At 47.8% G+C, this 24,076-nt stretch overlaps 1 protein-coding gene across 16 annotated transcripts in view; it reads left to right on the forward strand.

Moving 5' to 3' along the window:
- Window positions 1-24,076, forward strand: part of AAK1 (AP2 associated kinase 1) — a 128,299-nt gene that overhangs the window by 91,617 nt on the left and 12,606 nt on the right. For 10 of the 16 annotated variants that reach the window (XM_029604012.1, XM_029604017.1, XM_029604014.1 and 7 more), the window contains one exon: window positions 18,358-18,462. The exons of 5 other annotated variants lie outside the window; for them this stretch is intronic. In XM_029604012.1, the coding sequence (XP_029459872.1) occupies window positions 18,358-18,462 (105 nt within the window). Of the gene's footprint in view, window positions 1-18,357; window positions 18,463-19,726; window positions 20,813-24,076 lie in introns of those variants that run through there. One more of the 16 variants, XM_029604028.1, reaches the window with a different exon arrangement.

Raw genomic sequence — 24,076 nt, forward strand, 5'->3', positions numbered from 1 at the left:
GATGTTTCGTCTAAGGCTCAACTGGGTTCCTTACACTTCAAGGGTGAGCTGCTTTTCGGGCAACAGTTGGAGGACAATTGGAGAATAAAGTCCATAGGTTGCCAGAGGATAGACCCAGGACGAGAGGATCCTTTCCTCAACGGGCGAGATTTCGGGGAAATAGACTGTTTCGCTCTTCTAGGTCCGCCAGTTCGTCCTTTCGACAGGGTCCCGGCCGCCAATCTTCTTGGAATCAGTCCTTTTGAGGGTGCCGGCCTTCCAGAGATGGAGCCCCACAATCTCATGGGGGTCCCAAGTCAGCGCAATGAAGCGAGTCCAGTCCACTCTTATGTCCCAAGAATAGGGGGGAGGTTATCCCTTTTTCTAGAAGAGTGGACCAACTTAACCTCAGATCAGTGGGTCCTCAGTATAGTAGAATACGGTTACGTGTTAGATTTTGCTCGGCCGATCCATGAGCGATACATGGTTTCCCCATGTGGGTACCACCAAAAATGCCGGGCGGTACAAGACACTCTGCGGCGGTTACAGGACCTAGGTGCCATAGTTCCGGTTCTCGCAGGAGAGCAAGGGCGAGGGCGCTACTCCATCTACTTCATGGTGCCGAAGAGGGGAAGGGCACCTTCTGTCCCATCCTAGACTTAGAGAGTCAATCGGACTCTAAAGGTGCCTCGTTTTCGGATGGAAACTCTTCGCTCTGTGATAGCGTCTGTGCACAAAGGGGAATTTCTAGCATCTTTGGATCTGACAGAAGCTTATGTTCACATTCCTATACGCCCGGATCATCAGAAATATTTGCGGTTTGTGATCCTGGGGCATCATTTTCAATTTTGTGCTCTACCATTTGGTCTGGCGACAGCGCCCAGAGTCTTCACCAAGGTGATGGTGGTTGTGGAGCGGCCCTGCGAAATGAGGGGATTCTGGTACACCCCTACCTGGATGATTGACTGATTCGAGCGAAGTCAGAACACCTTTGCAGAACAGCGGTGCAGAGGGTGCTACAGATGTTGAGCTCGTTGGGTTGGTTGGTCAACCCCGACAAGTCACCTGGTTCCCTCCTAGTCCTTGGAGTTTTTGGGTGCTCGGTTCGACACTATCTTGGGAAAGGTTTTTCTTACAGAGGAAAGATTGTCCAAGCTTTTCACTCAGGTGGAATCCTTGCGATCCATGCCTCGTCCCAGGGTCTAGGATTATTTGCAGGTCCTTGGTTCAATGGCTTCCACTCTCGAACTGGTGCCTTAGGCCTTTGTGCATATGCGTCCTCTTCAGTCAGCCTTGTTCTCCCGGAGGAATCCACTCTCCGAACAGTTTCATCTTCTCCTCCCACTGACTGATTCGGCACGGTCCAGCCTTCTTTGCTGGCTGTGTCCAAACAATTTACGGCGGGGGGGGTGGATTTGGAAATTCCCTCCTGGATAGTGGTAACCACCGATGCCAGCCTCTCTGGGTGGGGATCGGTTTGTCAAGGAATGGCAGTGCAAGGCCAATGGACAAAGGAATCCTCCTGGTCGATCAATCAGTTGGAAATCAAAGCGGTTCAATTGGAGCTGCAGGCCCTCCTTCCTTTAGTAGAGGGATGATCAGTGAGGGTACTCTCAGACAAGGCGATGAAGGTGGCTTACATCAATCGGGGGACCAGGAGTCGTCTGGTGGCGGCAGAAGCTCAGCTTTTAATCAACTGGGCGGAGCAACACCTCTACAAGATTGCGGCCTCTCACATTGCCGGGGTGGACAATGGTGCAAGCAGATTTTCTCAGCCGCCACCAGTTGGACCCGGGGGAGTGGGAACTCTCCGAAGAGGCCTTTCATCTTCTGTGCACACAGTGGACCATGCCCTCCATGGATCTCATGGTGACGTGCCGCAATGCCAAGGCTCCTCGCTTTTTCAGTCTGTGACGGGAACAGGAGCAGAGGGGGTAGATGCTCTAGTCCTTCCCTGGCCAAAGGACGTTCTGTTTGTACATCTTTCTGCCATGGCCGTTGGTCGAAAACATTCTGCGCCACATCGAAGCTCATCTGGGCAAGGTAATACGAGTGGCCGAGGCGTCCGTGGTTTGCCGACCTTCTGAATCTAGCAGTGGACGGTCCGCTGAGATTTCAGCCATCTCTGAATTTCCAGCAACAAGGCCCCGTTTGTTTCGGAGAGGTAGATCGCTTTTGTCTAGCGGCATGGCTTTTTGAAAGGCAGCGATTAAGGAGTAAGGGCTACTCGAATGCGGTTATTGCCACGTTCTTACATTCCCGTAAAACTTCTACCTCCATGGCGTACGTTAGTTTGGGGAGTGTTTGAATCCTGCTGTCTAGACCATGAAGTGTAGCCGTTCAGGGCTTCAATTTTGGATGTTCTGGATTTTTTTCAGGCTGGATTAGCCAAGGGGTTGGCGTTTAATTCCCTACGAGTTCAGGTGGCAGCCCTTGGTTATTTTCGTGGAAAGGTGCAGGGGGTTGCGCTAGCATCTCATCCGGATGTGGCTCACTTTCTGAGAGGGGCTAAGCATTTGAGTCGTCCTGTCTGGAACACCTGTCCTTCGTGGAAGCTCAATCTAGTTCTCCGCACACTTTGTAATGCTCCTTTTGAGCCATTGAAACAAGCGACCCTGAAGAATCTGACATTGAAGGTCATTTTTTTTGTGGCTATCTCCTCAGCAAGGCGTGTTTCCGAGCTTCAGGCCTTATCTTGCAGGGAGCCCTTCTTACAGATTTCTGAAGTAGGAGTCTCCTTAAGAACAGTTCCCTCCTTTCTTCCGAAAGTGGTGTCCTTTCATTTGAATCAGTCAGTGGAGCTCCCTTCTTTCACGGGTCTGGATTCTTCTACTCCATAGTCTAGGGATTTAAGGAAGTTGATGTAAAGAGGGTGTTGTTGTGTTACTTGGAGGTCACGAACAGTTTCCGTCTTTCGGACCATCTGTTCATTCAGTGGAGTGGACCCAGGAGGGGTCATAAAGCTTCAAGGGCCACTATTGCATGCTGGCTAAAGGAAGCTATTGTTTCAGCTTACCTTGATCAGGGCCGTCCAATTCTGGTTGGTCTTAAAGCTCATTCTACTCGTTTGCAAGCAGTTTCGTGGGCGGTATGTCGTCAGGTGTCGCCGCAGGAAATTTGTGGGGCAGAAACCTGGAATCTACACACACTTTTGCCAGGAATTATCGTCTAGATGTCCGGGCCCCTGAGCCCGGTTCCTTCAGGGCCAGAGTACTCTGAGCGGGACTCTCTCAGTCCCACCCTGGTTAGGGAAGCTTTGGTACATCCCAGGAGTCTGGACTGATCCAGGTACGTAAAGGGAAAGGAAAATTGGTTCTTACCTGCTAATTTTTCCTTCCTGTAGTACCACGGATCAGTCCAGAGTCCCGCCCATGGGAAAACGGAGAGTTGCTCGGCCGGTAGTTAGTCATATTTCTGCAAGTTTACTGAATGCCCCCCTTTTCAAGGAAAGAGTATGGGCATGGTTTCGTTCATTGGAGGTTGTTTATGTGGAAGTTATGCATTAATCTTTCTGCTTGGGTACAGTGTAATACTGACAGACTCTAGGTGGCACCTCAGGGGTATAGGACAGAGTCCGTTAAAACTTCTGTCTCCATCTGCTGGAGGGGAGGCAAAACCCAGGAGTCTGGACCGATCCGTGATTCTACAGGAACGAAAATTAGCAGGTAAGAACCAATTTTCCTCTACTGATGCCAGTAATAGCAGAGGCCATGCTGTAAGTCAACTTTATTAATAGCAGTTAATGGACTTCTCCTCCAAGAACTTATCTAAACCTTTTTTGAACCCATCTACACTAACTACACTAACCACATCCTCTGGCAACAATTTCCAGAGCTTAATTGTGCTCCTTTGAGATAAGTACATTCGTGGACCATCCCTGAGTTGGAGCAGGGAGTTGAAAATCCCTATACTGGCTCTGCCTGCATCTTCCTGGGGGTCTGACAGCTAGGGGTCCTGGCTTCCTCGTCCCTCAGAGAGCTTCTCCCCAGATCACTGGCTGAAAGCAGGAAAGTATCTTGGTGGTTTAGGGCTGTGTTGCTTTAAAAAAAACTTTCAGGAGTGGAAGCTGGGACAGATTGTGTGCAGGCCTGAGAGCTGCAGGACAGCAATTGTGTTGGGGAGGAGTTGCCCATCGTATCCGCTGCTAGGAGTCCCGGGGCTGGTTGAAGAAGCTGTTTGAGGGCTGTTGCAGAGCTTTCTTCAGCGCAGCTGCACGTGGTAGGCTTGATGGTGCCGGCATCGCAGTCAGCCAAAACTTCTCGGGCCTGTGGCTTGCGCTGACTACAGTTGAATTCAGGCTCTGACTGCCTCAGGAGGTGAGGGAACCGCCACAGAGGCTGCGGGCGGCCAGAGGGTCATCCACTCGGCAGGGCTGGTGTCAGAGGCTACCGGAAGGGGGAGCTTAGAATGCAGCGGCATTTTCTGACACGAGGCAGAATGTCTTTAGCACCCGCAGGACACAGGGACTCCCCTTCTCCTCTTTCCTCGATAGTACAGCCATTGGAAGAGGATTTAGAGTGCAGGATGAGGACAATGCCACAGATGGGGAGGATTTCTTGGTGGATTTTGTACTGCTCCTCCACAAGGCCTATTTGGCTAGGTGGGAAGTGACGGAAAAGTGGCCACTAGGGGGGGAAGGTGCGGTGCCCTACAGAGAAGTTTGAGATGGCCCATGGGGGTGGGTTCTGGGACCTTGCTTCATCGCTTCAGTTTCACTTGACCCTCTGAGGATGCCGGGGACTTGGACAATCCGTTTGAGGCAGGTGGAGATCTGGGGAATGACTCAGGGGATGACCTGGCATTGGTCGACCTGGTTGATGACCCAGGGGCGAGTAAGGATGTGGCAGACCCGGATGGGATGCTGGTGACCAAAGAAGATGATTTGAAGGATATCCGGTTGATCTGGAAAATGGAGTTAAAGCCTCTCATTCCCCATGTCTTGGATGAGCTGAGGATCAAGGTCACCAAGGAGGATTCTGTTAATGAAGGTGTGGATCCAGTGCTGGATGACCTGTGGGGACTGCCAAAGGCTTTGCCATTGCCCAAGAAGGTGAAAAAACTGGTAAACTGGGAGTGGGATACTCCTGAGGCTGGTTTGAAGGTTAATAGGGCAATGTTGAAGCTGTATCTCTTGATGGAAGAGACCTTAGAACTGCTGAGGCTGCCTAATGTGGATGCAGCGGTCTCAGTGGTTACTAAGAAGACTACTGTCACAGTGGCGGGATCGGCTGCACTGAAGGATGTACAGGGACTGCAAGCTGGAAATCCAGTTGAAGAGGATGTTTGAGGTTTCAGCCTTGAGCCTCCAGGTGGCAATTTGTGATAGCCTGATACAGAGGGCATGTTTGCGCTGGGTGCAGAAAGTACAGGAGGAGGATGCTATGGTACGGATCCCAAGCAGGTGGCCTGGCTGGAGATCAGAGTGGTCTATGTGGTGGATGCGCTCTATGGCTTGGTCCGGAAGTTAGCCAGGAATATGGTCTCTGCAGCAGCAGTCGGGAGACTTCTATGGTTAGGTAATTGGTTAGCGTACATGTGGTCTAAGTCGCAGCTGTGTAATCTTCCATTCAAGGGAAAGCTGCTATTTGGAGAAGACCCGGAGCAGTTGGTGAAACATCTGGGAGAATCCAAGGGAAATAAGTTGCTGGAGGATATGAAAGCAGTCTAAGACCTTTCTACCATGCTCCCATTTTCGGGATTTCAGGCGGTTTCAGTCTGGCAAGAGTGTCTCTGGTTCAGGGCAAAAACAGACTTCGGGTCGGCAGCAGTCCTTTTGGGGTTCCTGTAGGACTTCCAAGGATGGTTCCGTTCAGGGGATGGGAGGAGGAAAGGTTTTGCAGTGAAATCAGGCAGGTCCATTCTTTGGTAGAAAGCGGTAGGAGGGAGGTTGTCCCTTTTCTATGAAGAATGGGCCAGGATCACGTCGGACCAATGGGTTCTAAAGGTGATAAATGGTTACACTTTTTAGAATTTTCTTGTATGATCAGGGAAGCTTTCCTGGTGCCCCATTGCGTATCTCGGGCCAAGCGAGAGGCAGTAAGGGATACAGTGCACCGCTTGCAAAGCCTGGATGCAATTCTACAGGTTCCTCCATTGGAATGGGGGCAAGGAAGGTACTCAATTTATTTCGTGATCCCCAAGAAAGATGCTGCTTTCTGGCCCATTGTGGACCTCCGGAAGGTCAACATGGCACTGCGAGTGCCTTGTTTTCAGATGGAGAGTTTCTGGCAACACTGGACCTGACGGAAGCCTATCTGCATATACCCATTCGGCCGGATCACCAGACTTTTTTGCGGTTCATGGTGCTGGGGCAGCATTTCCAGTTTAGGAACCCTTCCCTTTGGGTCGGCGACTGCAACATGCATATTCACAAAAGCGATGGGTGGTGGTGGCAGCTGCCCTGAGAAGGGAGGGGGATTCTTGTCCACCCTTATCTGGAAGATTGGGTCATTCGGGTGAAATCCAAAGGGGAATGTTGTCAGGAGGTGCAGTGGGTGATGGAGATGTTACAGTCGCTTGGATGGGTGATAAATTTGGCTAAGCGTCATCTTGTGCTGATCCAGTCGTGGGCTATCTGGGTGCGTGGTTTGATACCCGGGCGGGTGGAGTTTTTTATCACCCCGGAGAGGGTGGTAAAGATTCAGGCTCAGATAGTATGGTTCTTGAGATTGCCAGTTCCGAAGGCCTGGGATTATTTACAGGTGATGGGTTTTATGGTGTCTATGCTAAATCTGATGCTTTGGGCATTTGCCCACCTGCGGCCTCTCCAGCGTGCGCTGCTGTCCTGTTGGAGTCCATTATCTGAGGAGTATCAGCAACCTTTACCACTGCAGGGGGAATCCAGATCCAATCTCTTGTGGTGGCTTATCTTGCCACAATTTGGAGAAGGGGGTGGATCTGGGGACCAGGGATATCAGCCTCAGTGATTGGGCACGGTTTGTCTAGGCACAAGGTCTGTGGTTACCTATGGAAGTGGCCTGGTCTATCAATCATTTGGAAACGAGCAGTTTGCAGGGTGCTGACAGGTCCAGGGATGTGTGATGAGAATTTTCTCAGACAATGCAACAACGGTGGCATATATCAATTGGCAAGGCGGGATGAAGAGTTGCGCCATGGCTCTGGAGGCCCAGGAGCTTTTTGTATGGGCGGAGCTTCACCTGGGAGGGATAGTGGCTTCGCTGTGGCTGGAGTGGACAATGTGCAGGCAGACTATCTCAGCAGGCAACAGTTGGATCTGGGAGAATGGGAGTTATCAGTGGAGGTCTTCGGCCTTATTTGAGACCACTGGGGTACTCAGCTGGATCTGATGGTGTCGCGAAGCAATGCCAAGGCATCTCAGTTATTCAGTCGCAGATGAGAGGTAGGAGCCAAAGGAATAGATACTCTAGTTCTTCTGCGGCTGATAGGGATTCTGCTGTATGTTTTCCCTTCATGGCTATTGATAGGCCACATGTTGTGGTGCATCGCACGGCATCCTGGACAAGTGATTCTCCTGGCGCTGGAGTGGCTGTGTCGCCCGTGGTTCATGGATCTAATTAATCTCTCAGTGGACAGACCCGGCAGATGAGCTATCTTCTCAGGTTGGACAGATTGCTTTTGTCTCACAGCTTGGCTTTTGAGAGGAGACGCTTAAGGTTGAAAGATTACTCGGGGCCTATGATTGCCAATTTACTTCAGGCCAGGAGACTGTTCGCGTCTATGGCTTACGTGAGGTTGTAGAGATTTTTTGAGGCTTGGTGTATAGGGGAAGGCCTGGACCTATGGGTGTATAGCCCTTATGTTTTGGCCTTTTTACAGCAGGACTTGTCTGAGGGTCTAGCATATAGTTCCCTTCATGTACAGGTGGTTGTTTTGGGGTGTCTCAGCGGTAAGTTGCAAGGGAAGCCTTTGGCATCGCATCTGGATGTGGTACAGTTTTTGAAGGGGGCCAAGCATTTGCGGCCGCCGGTGTGCAGGCTGTGACCAGCGTGAAGTTTGAACTTGGTTCTTAGAGTGCTATGCGGACCTCCTTTTGAGCCATTGTGAAGGGCGTCACTAAAGGATCTCGCCCCGAAAGTGCTTTTTTTTTTTGTGGCGATTTGTTTGACCAGGTGAATTTTGGAGCTGCAGGCTTTGTCTGTAGAGAGCAGTTTCTGAGGATCACAGATGGGGTATCGTTGTGTACGGTGCCCTCATTTCTACCCAAGGTTGTTTCCTCGTTCCATCTTAATCAAACAGTGGAGCTATTTGAATTTGTTGTCCGAAACTCCAGAGATGAGAGAGCTTCATTTGTTGGACATTCGAGTGCTGTTGCAGTATTTGAAGGTTACCAACAGTTTTCAGTGGTCAAATCATCTGTTTGTATTGTTTGGAGGAGCTAAGAAGGGAAATAAAGCTTCTAAGAACACGGTTGCTCATTGGTTGAAGGAAGCTATTTTTTCCACCTATATTTGCAAGGGTTGGAAAGTTCCAGAAGGGTTGCGCGCATATTCTACTAGGGCATAAGCAGCCTCCTGGGCTGAGTGTCGCTTGATATTGCCACAGGAGATCTTTAGGGTGGCAACATGGTCTTCATTGCATACTTTCTCCCTGCATTATTGGTTAGATATTTGCACGCCGGGGGAGCTGATGTTTGACGAAAGAGTGAGAGTGGGTCTTTCGGATGCCCGCTCAGTGTAGGAGTGGGTTGATACATCCCACTTGTCTGGACTGATCTGGGGTACGAACAGGAAAGGAAAATGTTGGTTCTTGCCTGCTAATTTTCATTCCTGAAGTACCACAGACCAGTCCAGAGACCCAGCCCTTTATCTGTGAAAGACCATTCTGGTACGTTGACAATAGAATCAGATTTTCAGCATGTATATATTCAGAGCCGAGGATGACCAGGTTTGGTTGGTTTCCTTGGGATTGATGTGGGGCTCTGGTTCAGGGGGCTCCAATTTTACGTTTGACGTTCGCCCTGGGAAGATAGGGGATAATTGAGTTTTTTACCGTAGTTTGGCTTGGGTACAGGTTATTCTCACAGGACAAGCAGGATGGTTGTCCTCACAAATGGGTGACATCGAGGATGGAGCCCACCACGGAAAACTTCTGTCAAAGTTTAAACAGAACTTTGACTGGCCCCTACTGGGCATGCCCAGCAAGGCACTGACCCTGCAGCCAGCAGGGGTCTCCCTTCAGTCTTCTTCTTTCCGCGCAGCAGTTGCCACGCGGTGAAAGGAGCTCTCTTACCACGTTCCTGACAGGAATTCGGTTTTTTTTCTTTCCGAAGAAAATTTGCCCCTCAGGGGTCTCCCTTCGACAAATTTTTGTCACCTCCGCGAAAGCCGGTAAGTTTTTTGCCGATTTTCATCGACTGCCGTCGATTTTGGCCCTAGAGGCCTGTTGGCACTTACCAATCCCGCGGCTAAATTTGGCCCTAGGCCATGGCGACGGGGTTCCGTCGTTGTCCGGATTGCACCTGGACTATGTCAATCACAGATCCCCATCGGGTCTGTGTTCTATGTTTGGGAAGTGAGCATGATGTCCTGACTTGCACTAAATGTGCCCTAATGACACCTAAGGGTCGTAAAGCCAGGATGGAGAAGATGGGGCTCCTCTTCCATGCACCCACCCCAACGCCATCGATAGCATCGACGTCATCGGAACCGGCACCGTCGAAGTTGCACCACCATCGTCAACCCTCCGGTGACCGTCCTCCACCGATGACTTCTCGGCCGTCGACTCCTGTCCCCTCCCCGGATGGGCGAGGAGATCGGAAGGATAAGCATCGCCATCGACGGCACAAGTCTCGGCCCGTCGAGGATCCACAACCATCGACCTCTGAACAGGCCGAGCCACCGACGAAAAAGCCTCGGTCAGACCTGGCACCGTCCACGTCTCGTTCGCAGGCACCGAGGAAACCCTCACCCTCCCGGGGTGTGGGGGCCGTGATCCCACCGGTTACGGTGGTACTTCCGGCCCTGCCTCAGCCTCCCTCTCCCGTCGAGCCGGGTATGGTTACCCCTGGTCTCCGGGTAGAACTGGACCGGCTGGTCCAGGAGGCCATCGAGAATGCGATGCGAAGATTCCAGCCTCCACCGGCACCGCCTCCGGCACCGATTCCGGCACCGCCTCAGGCACCGACCTCAGCACTGACTCTGCCACCGAGGAGGGAACCGACCACCGAGCCTCTAGTGGAAGCGTTGGCACCGATACTAAATCGTATGGAGGCACTCATGCGCGCCCTTCCATCGGTGATTCCAGTAGCACCGACTACACCATCATCTCCGGAAGGACATTCATCGACAGGAGAAACACCGTTCCGGATTCCCCCGTCCGGTGTCGTTCCATCGGTGCCTTCACATACCTTTCCACCGATTTATCCTTCGGCTCCATCGATTCCAAGATCGGCACCGATTCCATCGGTACCCCCGAAGCCCTCGATGCCGTTCACAGTTCCGCTTGCAGCACCGATTCCATCGATGCCTTTGGATCCTCTACCAGGTCCTTCAGGACTGCAAGCCCTACATGATCCTTATGATACCTGGGGTGATGATACATCTTCAGATACAGATTTACCATCCCCACCATCTCCTACAGAGAGTAGAAAACGATCTCCTCCTGAAGATCTCTCCTTTATAAATTTTGTAAAGGAGATGTCAGAAATTGTGCCTTTTCAGCTGCAATCTGAGACCGATGACAGGCACCAAATGATGGAGCTGCTCCAATTTCTGGATGCCCCAAAAATCATCGCTTCCATCCCCATTCACCAGGTATTTCTGGATCTTTTAAAGAAAAACTGGGAATCACCTTCATCTGTGTCACCAGTTAATAAAAAAGCTGACTCAACATACCTCGTTCAGTCAGCACCAGGATTTCAGAAGTCTCAACTGGATCATCGCTCTGTTGTAGTTGAGTCTGCGCAAAAGAAGGCCAAGCGCCTAAAACCACACTCTTCCACTCCCCCTATCAAGGACAACAAATTCCTTGATAGTGTGGGCAGGAAAGTGTATCATGGGGCTATGTTGATATCTCGCATAGCTTCATACCAACTTTATATGACTCAATACAACAGAGCTATCCTTAAACAGATGCAGGACTACGCTGACACATTACCGGACCAATACCAGCCACAGCTTCAAGCCCTCCTTCACAAAGGATTTGAAGCTGGGAAGCACGAGATCAGAACGGCCTACGATATCTTCGATGCTTCCACGAAAGTCTCAGCTACTGCCATCTCAGCCAGACGTTGGGCTTGGTTAAAATCATCCAACCTTCGCCCAGAGGTCCAGGATCGTCTAGCCGATTTACCCTGCTTGGGGGACAATCTGTTCGGAGAACAGATTCAACAGATTGTGGCGGAATTGAAGGATCACCACGAGACGTTGAAACAACTTTCGTCTGTTCCATCTGAGGTATCCTCCAAACCACCACCTAAGAAGGACTCTAAAAAGTCATTCTTTCGGCCACGTCGTTATTACCCTCTGTCGACTAGGCCTCGTCCGGCTCGATCCTCCACCAGACCTCAGCTACGCCAACCTCGGAAACAAAGACCTGCTGTAGCCCCACCTCCCGGGCCTGCGGCAGGCCTTTGACTTCCCGATACGGAGCACATGCCATATCCCACTCCCCCACATCCCTGTAGGGGGTCGTCTGTGCCACTTTTTGCAGCATTGGATACGGATTACCTCAGACCAGTGGGTGCTGGCAATTATCGCACAGGGTTACCACCTCAATTTCATAACTCCGACAGACTCCCCGCCTCTTCAAGCATGGAGTCTATCCAGCCACTTGACTCAATTACAACAGGAAGTATCCCTTCTTTTGCAATCAAATGCTATAGAACCTGTCCCTCCCTCTCAACGAGGCAAGGGATTTTACTCCAGGTACTTCCTAATTCCAAAAAAGTCAGGAGGGCTACGTCCAATTTTGGACCTTCGGGCCCTCAACAAGTACCTTCAAAAAGAAAAGTTCAAGATGGTAACCCTGGGCACGTTACTCCCTCTGCTGCAAAGAGGGGATTGGCTATGCTCCCTCGACCTCAAGGAAGCTTATACCCATATTGCGATAACACAATCCCATCGCAAATATCTGCGGTTTCTAGTAGGCCGCGACCATTATCAATACCGAGTACTACCTTTCGGTCTGGCATCTGCTCCACGAGTCTTCACCAAATGCCTCGTAGTTGTAGCAGCATTCCTCAGGAAGGAAGGTGTCCACGTATACCCCTATCTGGACGATTGGCTAATCAGGGCCTCCACCCCTCAGATTGCCCGGTCCTCCCTACAATTGACAATCAACACACTCCTTTCCTTAGGGTTTCTTGTCAATTACGAGAAATCTTGCTTCGTCCCATCTCAAACCTTATCTTTCATTGGGGCAGACTTGGACACCTTACAGGCAAAGGCCTACCTTCCGCTTCAACGGGTCCAAACTCTCATGTCCCTAGCTCACCAGCTCCAGTCTCAAGATACGGCCACGGCTCGCCAGTTCCTCATTCTCCTAGGACACATGGCATCCTCGGTTCAAGTCACTCCCATGACCCGACTAGCCATGAGAGTAACACAATGGACTCTACGACACCAATGGATTCAAGCTTTTCAGCCTCTGTCCTCCATAGTCACAGTCACACAAGCGCTGCGCCTATCCTTAACCTGGTGGACGACTCAGGTCAACCTCCTTCAGGGCTTACCCTTTCTTCCACCGGATCCGCAAGTAATTCTAACCACCGACGCTTCTCACATCGGTTGGGGAGCCCATGTGGACAACTTTCAAACCCAAGGGTTATGGTCCAACGAGGAAGCCGAACACCAGATCAATTTCCTGGAACTTCGAGCAATCCGCTATGCGCTCCGCACTTTCAAAGATCATCTCTTTCATCAGATAATCTTAATCCAGACGGACAACCAAGTGGCCATGTGGTACATAAACAAGCAGGGAGGCACAGGCTCCTTCCTTCTGTGTCAGGAAGCTGCGCAGATCTGGGCGGAAGCCCTCTCCCACTCCATGTACCTCAGGGCCACTTACCTGCCGGGAGTAGACAATGTATTGGCAGACCGGCTGAGCCGTGTCTTCCGACCGCACGAGTGGTCACTCGATCCTCTGATAGCGACCTCTCTGTTTCACAAGTGGGGTTCTCCCCGCATAGACCTCTTTGCGTCCCCTCAGAACCACAAAGTGGACGATTACTGCTCTCTCATTCGGAGCCAGCACTCTCGGCCGAGGGATGCATTCTCCCTCAAGTGGACAACCGGTCTGCTCTACGCATTCCCTCCACTTCCTCTTGTGTCAAAGACTCTCGTGAAGCTACGCCAGGACGGAGGAACCATGATCCTGATAGCACCTTACTGGCCACGCCAAGTATGGTTTCCAATACTCCAGGATCTCTCCATCCGCAGGCACATTCCTCTGGGAAAGGACCCGCATCTGCTCACTCAAAACGACGGATGCCTCCTCCATCCCAACCTCCAAGCCTTGTCCCTGACGGCATGGATGTTGAAAGGTTAGTCCTTCAGCCTTTCAACCTTTCAGATTCCGTTTCTCGAGTCCTGATAGCTTCACGAAAGCCTTCCACAAGAAAGTCTTACTCATACAAATGGAAAAGGTACACATCATGGTGCACTTCTCAGTCCCTTGATCCCCTTTCCTGTCCAATCTCCAAATTCTTGGACTATTTATGGCATCTCTCTGAATCAGGTCTTAAAACCTCTTCCATTAGGATGCATGTCAGTGCGGTAGCCGCCTTCCATAAAGGTGTACAGGGTGTCCCTATTTCAGTACAACCCCTAGTAACACGTTTTCTTAAAGGCTTGCTCCATCTGAAGCCACCCTTACGGCCTCCGGCCCCATCCTGGGACCTTAATCTGGTTCTTGGTCGTCTAATGAAACCTCCTTTCGAACCTCTGCACTCCTGTGAGTTAAAGTATCTCACATGGAAAGTGTTATTCCTTTTGGCTATCACTTCAGCTCGCAGGGTTAGTGAATTACAGGCCCTAGTTACCTATCCGCCTTACACTAAGCTCCTGCAGGACCGGGCGGTACTCCGCACTCACCCTAAATTTTTACCTAAGGTAGTTTCTGAGTTTCATATTAATCAATCCATCATACTACCTATCTTTTTTCCCAGGCCCCACTCCAACTCTGGAGAACAGACCCTGCATACCCTAGACTGTAAACGGGCTCTAGCCTTTTACCTAGACCGTACAGTTTCTCACAGGAAGAGCACTCAATTATTCGTCTCTTTCCATCCTAACAAGTTAGGACAACCTGTGGGTAAGCAGGCTCTTTCCTCCTGGTTGGCGGACTGCATTGCTTTCTGCTATGAGCAAGCGGGCATCCCTTTTCAAGACCGTGTCAAAGCACACTCTGTGAGGGCCATGGCTACGTCAGTGGCACACCTTCGATCGGTGCCGCTTCCTGACATCTGCAAGGCTGCAACCTGGAGTTCTCTCCATACCTTTGCAGCCCACTATTGTTTGGACAAAGCTGGAAGACAGGACTCCATCTTCGGCCAATCTGTCTTGCGTAACCTTTTTCCAACGTGATGTACCAACACCCTTCCACCTTCCCGGTAGGGTGCGGATGCCCTTTACCAAATTCCACCCCAGTTGTAGTGCCTGTTGCACGTCGTTGGGTGCATTTGGTGCAAGTCAGGACATCCTCAGCTCGGTACTCACCCATTTGTGAGGACAACCATCCTGCTTGTCCTGTGAGAAAGCAAATGTTGCTTACCTGATGTAACAGGTGTTCTCACAGGACAGCAGGATGTTAGTCCTCACGAAACCCGCCCGCCACCCCGCGGTGTTGGGTTTGTTTTGTTTTTACTTTCTAGGCACTGCCTGTAGCTTTGAACATCAGACTGAAGGGAGACCCCTGCTGGCTGCAGGGTCAGTGCCTTGCTGGGCATGCCCAGTAGGGGCCAGTCAAAGTTCTGTTTAAACTTTGACAGAAGTTTTCCGTGGTGGGCTCCATCCTCGATGTCACCCATTTGTGAGGACTAACATCCTGCTGTCCTGTGAGAACACCTGTTACATCAGGTAAGCAACATTTGCTATACTGAGGGACTGCAGGTAGTGCACTCGTATATGAAGCAGTGCCTCAATTTTTATTCTCTGCCTCAATCTGCTGGTAGGGATGTAAAACCCACTTGTCTGGACTGATCTGTGGTACTTGAACAAATATTAGTAGGTAAGAACCAACTTTTCTTTTTCTATTCTGTTGTGTGTGTGCTTCCTGCTCCAGTCCCTCCCCTCCTGTCCTCTGTAGAGCTGCTTAGCCATGTGGCCAGGAGGGCAGGAGCCACATGTGGCTCCCAAGCTACGGGTTAGCTGCCCCTGCTTTGGATCATAAATGTGCCAGCTGTTGAAGTGAGTTGTGTGTTCTTTTACTGTGGCATTGAGATGGGGCAGGCTGTAGAAAGGATAGGCAGCTTGGAAATTTGTTACCCATTCCCAAATTTTGTTCCCTAAAATTTCACCTCTATTCACCAGTAAGCATGGAACAGGGTTGGGGAAGGGGACGTGAACTTGCCCATTCTGGTTATGGACCAATGCTTTCCTGTCAGCAGGCAAATGCATCTTCTAAAGAGGCTTTTCAGCATCAAATTCCTTCCTGTTTCAGGTGGCAGTGCTGGGCAAGCATCAGAGCTTCTAGTCAGCATGTTGCAATTAGTGGATCCTTCAGGTCCCTCCTAAATCTGGATGAGGACTTGAAGAGCCGTTAATATGTAACAAGGAAACTGAGCGTTATTTCAAGGGTTCTTATCTGTATAGAAATGCTTAGTTTGCTTTAATATTCAGATGGCATTTAGGACTGGAGCTTCCTGCCCTGGGGTTGCTGGGTAGGCTCCAGGGATTTTTCTCCTGTTTTTTGTCTCCGCTAACTTCTAAAAGTTCAGATAACATTATTTACTTTGCAATGCTGGTTAGTCCAAGATTTAGATTTCATTTTGCACTGAGCTGGTGATGAGTGTAACTCTTGAAAGCACTTCTCAGATGTATTAGGTCCAGTGAAAAGGTTTTTCTTACTGCTTGCTTGCAGACCTTTAATTCTACGTTGACAGCTCAATAAAGATGTTTAGAAGGCTAAGCCATTCTCTCTAAGATGCCTTGGACTGCTCTTTGTGCTTTTTAAAGACTTCCCAAAGGATTATTGGCTTGAGAGTTGATTTCTTGTGAAAGCAACAGGGGAATTTTGTATTTTATTATTTAAAAGTGAATATAAATCTCCTTATACCATAAAGAAATCTATCTAAACTAGAGCTCACCTCTTTGTCCAGCCGTTCACCCATCCAGGTTGCTGTGATGATGCCGCTGCTTTCAAATCTTCCTAGTCTGACTGGTCATACTGCTAAGTGGCAAGAATGTCAGAGTTAGCAGACCAGAGGTTGAAAGACACTGAAGACCTTATTCAATATTTTTTTTTCCCATTGGCACAGATTGTTTTCATAAGGCCCTTAAGCTGTTATGAAGCTGAGGATGGAGAGAGAGAGTGATGGCATTTACCCCGTGTCATTTTTTATTTGTAAACTCTCTAGCTAAAGTAAAACTTGGATTTCCTGTTACGGAAGCACTTGCCTTGCCAATTGACTTATTCAGAAAATAGGATCCTAGATTTTAGAATACTGTTGAAATGAAAAGTAACTAGGAGACGGATTGCCTATTGAAATGGGCCAATGTGCTGATGGAGGACATGAGAGGAAAGCACGATGACCCAACAAGCACCTCAGTATGGTGAACAGCTCCAGAGTAGAAATGGTAACTTCCTACTGTGCAGATATGGCTTGGGGGTGGGGGCATACATGACCCTGTCACTGGGGAGGGGGATGTCTGTTCTGCTTTCCTTGGAAGGAGTTTGGGAGTGGTGTTAGATTCTACCCTGGTGTTATACCAGGGGTGGGGGAACTCTAGTCCTGGAGTGCTACATACAAACAGGTCGGATTTTCAGGATAGCCACATTATTTCTGAGCTATATTTGCATGCACTGCCACCAAATCTCTCAGGCATATTCATTCCTGATATCCTGAAAATCAGACTTGTTTGTGGCACTCCAGGACAGACTGTTAACGAGAGAGGCCTTCACTCAATTATGATTGCTTTCTGTGGGCTGCTGCTCTTAGCACAACTGCCTGCATGATGGATTTATCTCATTTGGATTATTGTGATGCAATTTGTGCTGGACTTCCAAAATAGATTACTGGGCAGGTTACCAGTGGTTCAAAATTCGGCAAGACCTATAATACTCTTCCTCCACGGACATTACAGGTAATATGTAAGGTCTTATCGCATATTTACCTTCAAGAGAAAGTGCTTTGATATGCGCCTGCAAGGGCTGTGTGTTCAAGCCACCTAAGTGAAAGTTATTAATAAGGCGAGACCTGCGTTCATAGGTTTTATGAGAATGGCTGCCAGATAATTTACTATTTGAGATCAGAGGGTTGTTGGACTAATCTCTCTTGAAAAGGATTGAAAACTTTTCTTCTTTTGTATGATTGGTGGAGATCTGGGTGAACCCCCATCATTGATGAAAATGTTTTGTTAGGTTATACAATGGGTTGATGTTTTAGTGGTATTTCTGAAAAAATATTGAAGGGTTGTTATGTTTTAAGGCACTTTTCCACAGTTGGAAGATGGCTGGTGTAGTGATTTGGGAAAGGGGATGCCAGTTTCACGATTTGTGTGTTTAGATTAGTTTTATTTAGAGAAGATAACTTGTACATTTTATATAATTTTATATGACTTTTTTTTTTTATTTGCTTTGTATCAGGCCCATATACAAAAACATTTAAAATTGTTAGCTGTCACTTTCTTTCAAATCACAGAACTAGTTACATCTCAGAAATGTAAACGTAGAAGCGGGCAGGGGTGGAAGGTTTGGGGGGGGGGGGTGTATTCTGTAAACCTTAACAGTTGTGGACATGGTAGATGGTTTTGTGCGCCCATGTTCTGTATAACTCTGCTGATCTTTATTGATGAGAAAGAGATTTCAAATAGAGATGAAATGAAACATGATTTTCTGCCTCCATGTCTGTGCATTGCTCCGCAGCTCTAGTGGAGGTGTATTGGATAATGTAATAGTCCTGCTGGCTCAACACTACACTATAAAACCATCTGGGAGCGTTTGAATGCATTGCTTTTCCCTTGAAGACATTTATCCACAGTCTGAATGATTTAGTCTCTCCACTTTTTTTTTTGTTAATTTTCCCCATAGGTTCAGCATGTTTGAGTTTGCTTGGTCCTTCTTTGGGCTTTTTTTTTTTTTTTTTTTGCTGCTTCTAACCTTTGCCCCTCACCAAGCATCCCATTTCCAGTCTTGCTAAACAAAGCAGCTTCCCCATTGCTAACTGTGTGCCTTGGTACTTCTAACGTAACTGTATCTGCTATCTCTGCTTCTTGCTTCCATCTCCCTTCCGTGCTGCAGAGGATGCTAATCTGATAGCAGGCTTTGATGTCCCTGAGTGCACAGAAAAAGTGGCTGAAGATGAGTTTGATCCCATTCCTGTGTTGATATCTAAAAACTCACAAGGTAAGAGGGAGAGTTTAAAGAACCATAAAGCCAAAAAGAAATAGAAATCTCTAAAGAGAGGTTTCCTCGCGCGTCTCCCCCTTCCCATCCCAAATTTGCATTAGGCAACCCCATCTCGTCCCTGGAAGCAGCAGTCTGGTGGCTGATTGATATAGTCAGCAGGAGAGCAGGCAGTGATGTCACCAGCCATGCATCTGGTTCCTTCTGTTGAGTCATTAGTCTCACTTTGAACGGGCTGATTTTTATCAATGAAGAATACTGGCCAAGTCATAGTTTATTTATTTATTTATTTTAAATGCAAAAAGATTGATATAAATTTCAATCTTTGGCCCAGAACATAGAAAGGTGCCATGGTGGTATCATAATGGCAGAATTGTGTAATGTGCAGAGCGAGGAGAAATTAGCATTTGTCTTAGGATGGGCTGAGAATGGGGGATTATCGAGGTCCTAGTGCACACCCTGGCTCGAATCTCTTGATCATAGCTTAGGAAGTTTCTCACATTTGCTGGCTGCCATACAGCCATGGCCACAGGACAAACTGCACTGCCATTGTGATTAAGAAACCAGTGGCTTGGCTCAATGAGCCAAAAACTCTGCAATGGTGGGCGTGAGACTGTTTCATGGAGCACTGTATACTCCTGGTCCCATGGGACCAGGAGTAACTTTTAAGAAATGCAGAAGTTTGGATAGAAGTGCATTCCAAGACACATCATCTCCTCTTCAGCCTCCCAGCCCTTCTTCCCCTCCCCTGCTGTACTTCTGATATCTACCATTTTGCAGGCTTTTCTCTGACAGGGCTGTAAACAGCCTAAAAATTAGAGGGGTTATTTTTCTTTGTTTTTTTTTTTATCCTCGGTAGATGATTGACGCAATAGCGCTCTTTCCAATGGAAACTGTAACTCCAGAGTTGTCTTTTCTGACAGTGCGGAATAAAGTCCCTAGTATGCTGATAATGTGGGAATGTGAGTGTCTTCAGGCCTCCAGCCTTAGGGGTTACTCGCTCTGTGAACATTGCTGGCCAATATCCTGGGAACCCCTCTCGTTTTTACAAAGCTGAATTTGGCTGACGACCTTTACATAATGGGGGCAACTTGGTCTCATTAGCTCTCTACATTTTTGCCTTCGGAGACTTTTCTGTGTTGCTTTCCTTTCACATCCTAACACTTTGTGTGTGTATTTTGTGATCTATATATCTCTCTAAATATATATTCACTTATACCTAATTATTTATATAAACTTTAATTCCTATTTTTCACACTTCCAGGTGGGCACTCTAGAAACAGCAGTGGGAGCTCTGAATCCAGTCTTCCCAACCTAGCCAGGTCTTTACTGCTGGTGGATCAGCTCATAGACCTGTAGCCGGGGGACGCACACAGTAGCCATCCTTGTTCCATCCTCTCTAGTCTGCATTGCTATTCCCAGAGGAGTTTAACTTCCGCTTGTTTTTTTTTGTTTTGTTTTTTGCATAAAAGAACGTTCTGCCTCTGTCCGCTTCATTGAGGAAAGGATTCTCTTTCCGTCCTCTGGATTTCAGTTTGTAGCACCTTGCTCCGGGGTACTGTCCTTGCTTCCTGCTTCGTGTGCACTGACCTTTTAATTGCATATCCTGAAGGAAGCACGGCGTGCGTGCCGTTAACCCCTGCATCATTTGCTTCTAACTGCTAAGAAGCTTGCGTGTAACTGGTAATTAGGTGATTGTAACTTTTATGTAGGAGTCTTGCTGGCAATGCCTTACCTGCACATCAGATAAAAACCTCTCTCAGGTGCAGTGTTGCCAGCCTAACTCCAGGTCAGGAGCTTGAATTCCAGCTCTGCCAGGCACACTTATTTTTTATTGTAATAAAATGACATGCAGTGCATATTGAACACAAGTCTAAAGAATACACCAGATTTCCATGCTGATACAGAATGCTTAGTGTAATTAGAACACAAGCATTGTAACAGTTTTCTAAGCAACTTATCTACGCTGGCCTGGTTTGCTAACTTGCCTTCCCTTGTACTGTATTCTTGCTATTTCCACATTAAATCGGCACTACACAGGGTCCAGAATGCAGAGAATGAGACCACTGCTTTTACATACACTTTTAATCTAGTAGTGAATCTGCAGCTGCTGTGGACTCGCTGCTGCTTACATTCACATTACAAGGAGATTGGAGCTTGCATCCCGCATTAACCTTGGAACAACTAATTCCAACCAAGGGAGCTAGTTTTGCTCCCAGATTAGTTATTCCAGGAGTAAGGAACACTGGCTTAACCACTTATGAAATGGAGTTGTGAAGTCCATTCCAAGAATACTGTAGAACACAAATGGAAACAAATGCACATTTTAGACATGGAGGAAATTCTACAATACGAATGGAACGGACAATGAAGCCAAATGGAGTAATCCAGAACTGAATTCTGAAGAGTCTGTGTGAAAACATTGTGAGATGAGCTTTGAAACAGGCTCCAATAATGACTTTGGGTTAGGTTGCTAACACTGTACAAGGTCGTAATAGTACGTAAACCGTTGTTGATGTAACATCTCAAAGAAAGTCAAAACTCACTGTAGACTGTTTTTTGTGTTAAAAATCCTTTTCCTTGTGTTAAAAATTCTGCTGCTTTCAAATCTCTCACCAATTTATTATGCTTTGCCACAGGTTAATTAAAGGAGGGCCCATTAACATCCAGGACCCACACCCCTTGCTAACACTTCCTTTGGGTAGTTATCCAACCTATATACACGAAGATCCTGTTGCAATGAGCTCCCTTATTGTAAATTGGCAGAAGAAGGGAATCTATCACCTTTGTTCTAATGGATTTTGGTGGCAGGGAGGGGAAGGGGGATAGCAAAACTCCTGTGCTAACTGGGAAAAAAAACCCAAAAATCTCTTTTCTGTTTTAATGGGAATGTCACTCTGAGCCTCCCCAACTTCATGACATGCAAATCAATACTGTTGTCAAGTAAATAGCAGAAAAGTGAGCGATGCTGCCTGGTGTCTGTGTAATTTTCGATCCATTTAATATGTCTGGTTGTTGTAAATCGGAGCATACTGCAGCCGCTGTGTACTCCAGTACCGCAAATCCTATGGCCCATTGACATCAGGAGGTCACCATAGAGAGAATGGAAAAAACCCCACATAACCGAGAGGCAATGGGGCCTCCATGTGTTAGAATGCTTTGCTGGGCTTCAAATCTGACACTGGTGGTGTGTTCCAGTGTTGTCATTGGACTGTTGTGTTTTGAGGGAAATAAGTAATAAAATGTTTCTACGCAGTGAATTCTATTTTCTAGGTTGCTGTAGGGGAACCATTGGGGCATGTGCAGAGGCAGGGGGGGGGGGGGTGCTAGTGGATTTTCGGGAAAGCAGCACCCCCCCCTTTGGGAAACGTTCTCTCCCCTTCTCTTCGGTTGTAAATGTGTGTGTGTAGTCCCTCAGATCATTCCAGGGCTTCCAAAACTCTGAATGAATGAATAAAGGCTGGCTGCTTTCAGAGTTCACCTGAAGGCGTAGACAGACAAACTTTGGGAAGGGGATGGTATCCTCATGCTCCAGGTGCTAGTGCTGAATTGGGGCCCCTCCAAACTATGCCTGTGCCTGGAAGTTGCCCTAAAAAAAGATTTACTGCTGTAGATAGCAACAGCAAATTTAAACTACAGGAGCTTAATGGAGAAGACATTGAATCATTAATGTAATGCATTCCATACAGAACTGCTCACATGGCTAAAAATTCAACCCATGTTTTTCTTTTAGTGAACCTTATTTTTTGATAGAAATAGATGACCTAAATAATTTTAAAACTTTCCCTTGCAGTGCTTTCCTCTGATTTTTAATCTGAGTTTGGAAACAAGGTGACAGAAGAATACCTGAATATTTCACTTTCTTTTTTTTTTTTGGGTTAAATTCTGTGTGATGATGCACTCCATCTGCTAAATTAAACAGAGGGAAGTTTGACCTGCTTCAGCTGGACAGTTGTTTCCCCATGAGTAACAACTTACCCAGTCACGCTGGCTGCAGTATCTTGAGTAAATCTACTGTCCTTTTGGCTTCCAATTTGGTTTGTGTAAAATTAAATGTTGGTTATTTTTGACTGTAAAATGCTGATCTGGAACAGTTTCCCCGCTGGGCGTGTACAATAACTTATTGCCTCATCCCCCTCCTGGAAATTGGGCAGGCCCAGCTCCCTCCCCTGGGTGGCTGAGTAGCATGCACACTTATTTCACAGTCGCGCCAGGCTGGTGAGCTAGGCAGAAGCGAATAGCAATGGATTACGTTTTCTTTTCAGCTTTGGCTTTGGCAGTTGACTAAAAAAATGTTTGCATCTAAATGGGATCAGGCTGGTGGTCTCATCTTTCCATAGTTGATTCTTTTTTTTTTTTTGTACTCATACTTGGAAGGGAAAGCATTGGCGCAACTGGTTCACGATGCAAAACCTGTGCTGAATGTGATCTATAGATATAGAATATGTTTAAAAGGATATGCCAGTGTGTAGTGGCAGGAGAGCTTTCCAGTAACCATGTGCAAAATCTGAATGCCTCCCTCTGTTAGCGATTATGTGAAATATTCTGTTTTTGCACAGGGACGTTGCAGGTCACATTTATATGAGCAGCCAGGCTCGGTGCAGAGAGAGAAGTCCCCTTGATCCAGGGTGCTTTGTATGTGTTTGTGGCCTTCATAAAGAGACACTCTGCTGCTGTTTGTTTCGGTCTGATAACTACCAACTCCTCAATATAGTTACTTATCAGCAACTGAAAGAATCGCTGTGAGCATCATTAACTAAACTTTAATATCTTCTGGCAACTAACTCTACCAAGAAAAATCTTGCTCCTCCCATGTGGCCCATCCACTTGCACCTTTTTCACGCACATACTTAAAATAAGGCTGCAAAGAAAAGCTCCCTGCTTGCTAGACCATTAAAAGTTTACTTAAGTCCTCAGCCTGTTAAAGTAATTTCCTGAGCCGGACTTTTCCATCTGCTGCGCTTGATGCCTGCTTGTCCTGATGGATGTGCATTGCCCATCCTTTCCTTCCTGCGTGTGGGATGGGTCTGACCTCCTGCCACCTTGCATTCTCTGCCTTCCGGGTCACTAAGAAGCGAGACAGCCATAGCTTTAAGGCTGCAAATCTGATCCCTAGCACAGTGATGCTGTTGAAGCTTCTGGAGGGGGGAAGATCTCCAGGTGACCTGAGAGGCGTATGGTACAGGTGAACTAGATTCCTCATTGCAGAACTTGTCATGGGTTTTCAGGCGATCAAAAAAAACAGCTCATCGGTCCCCCTTCCTTTAAAACCAGTGTGTTTAATAAAGGATCTTTGGCCCTTAGCTAAATCGCAGATTTCCTGCTACCTGTATGGATGTGGAACTACCGTTAAGGTGCATTTTCCTTTGTGAAAAGCCTATGAGATAAATATATGTATATATTTACGTGTGTGTGTGTGTATTAACAAATTGGGGTAAAACAAGCATTGTATTGGCTGTGCACTATTTCCCAATGTCTAATATCTTCCTTACTCCTCCCCCTCCCCACCCCCAGCACTATCACTAAAAGAAAAAAGAAATTGCAGGCATGGATCTTGTAAATATCTCCTGATCTCTCAGTGCTGGAGCTTTCTGCATCCATTTCTTCTCTGGTC

Source organism: Rhinatrema bivittatum, chromosome 5 (assembly GCF_901001135.1).
Source record: "Rhinatrema bivittatum chromosome 5, aRhiBiv1.1, whole genome shotgun sequence".
In the NCBI taxonomy this organism is placed as follows: Eukaryota; Metazoa; Chordata; class Amphibia; order Gymnophiona; family Rhinatrematidae; genus Rhinatrema; species Rhinatrema bivittatum.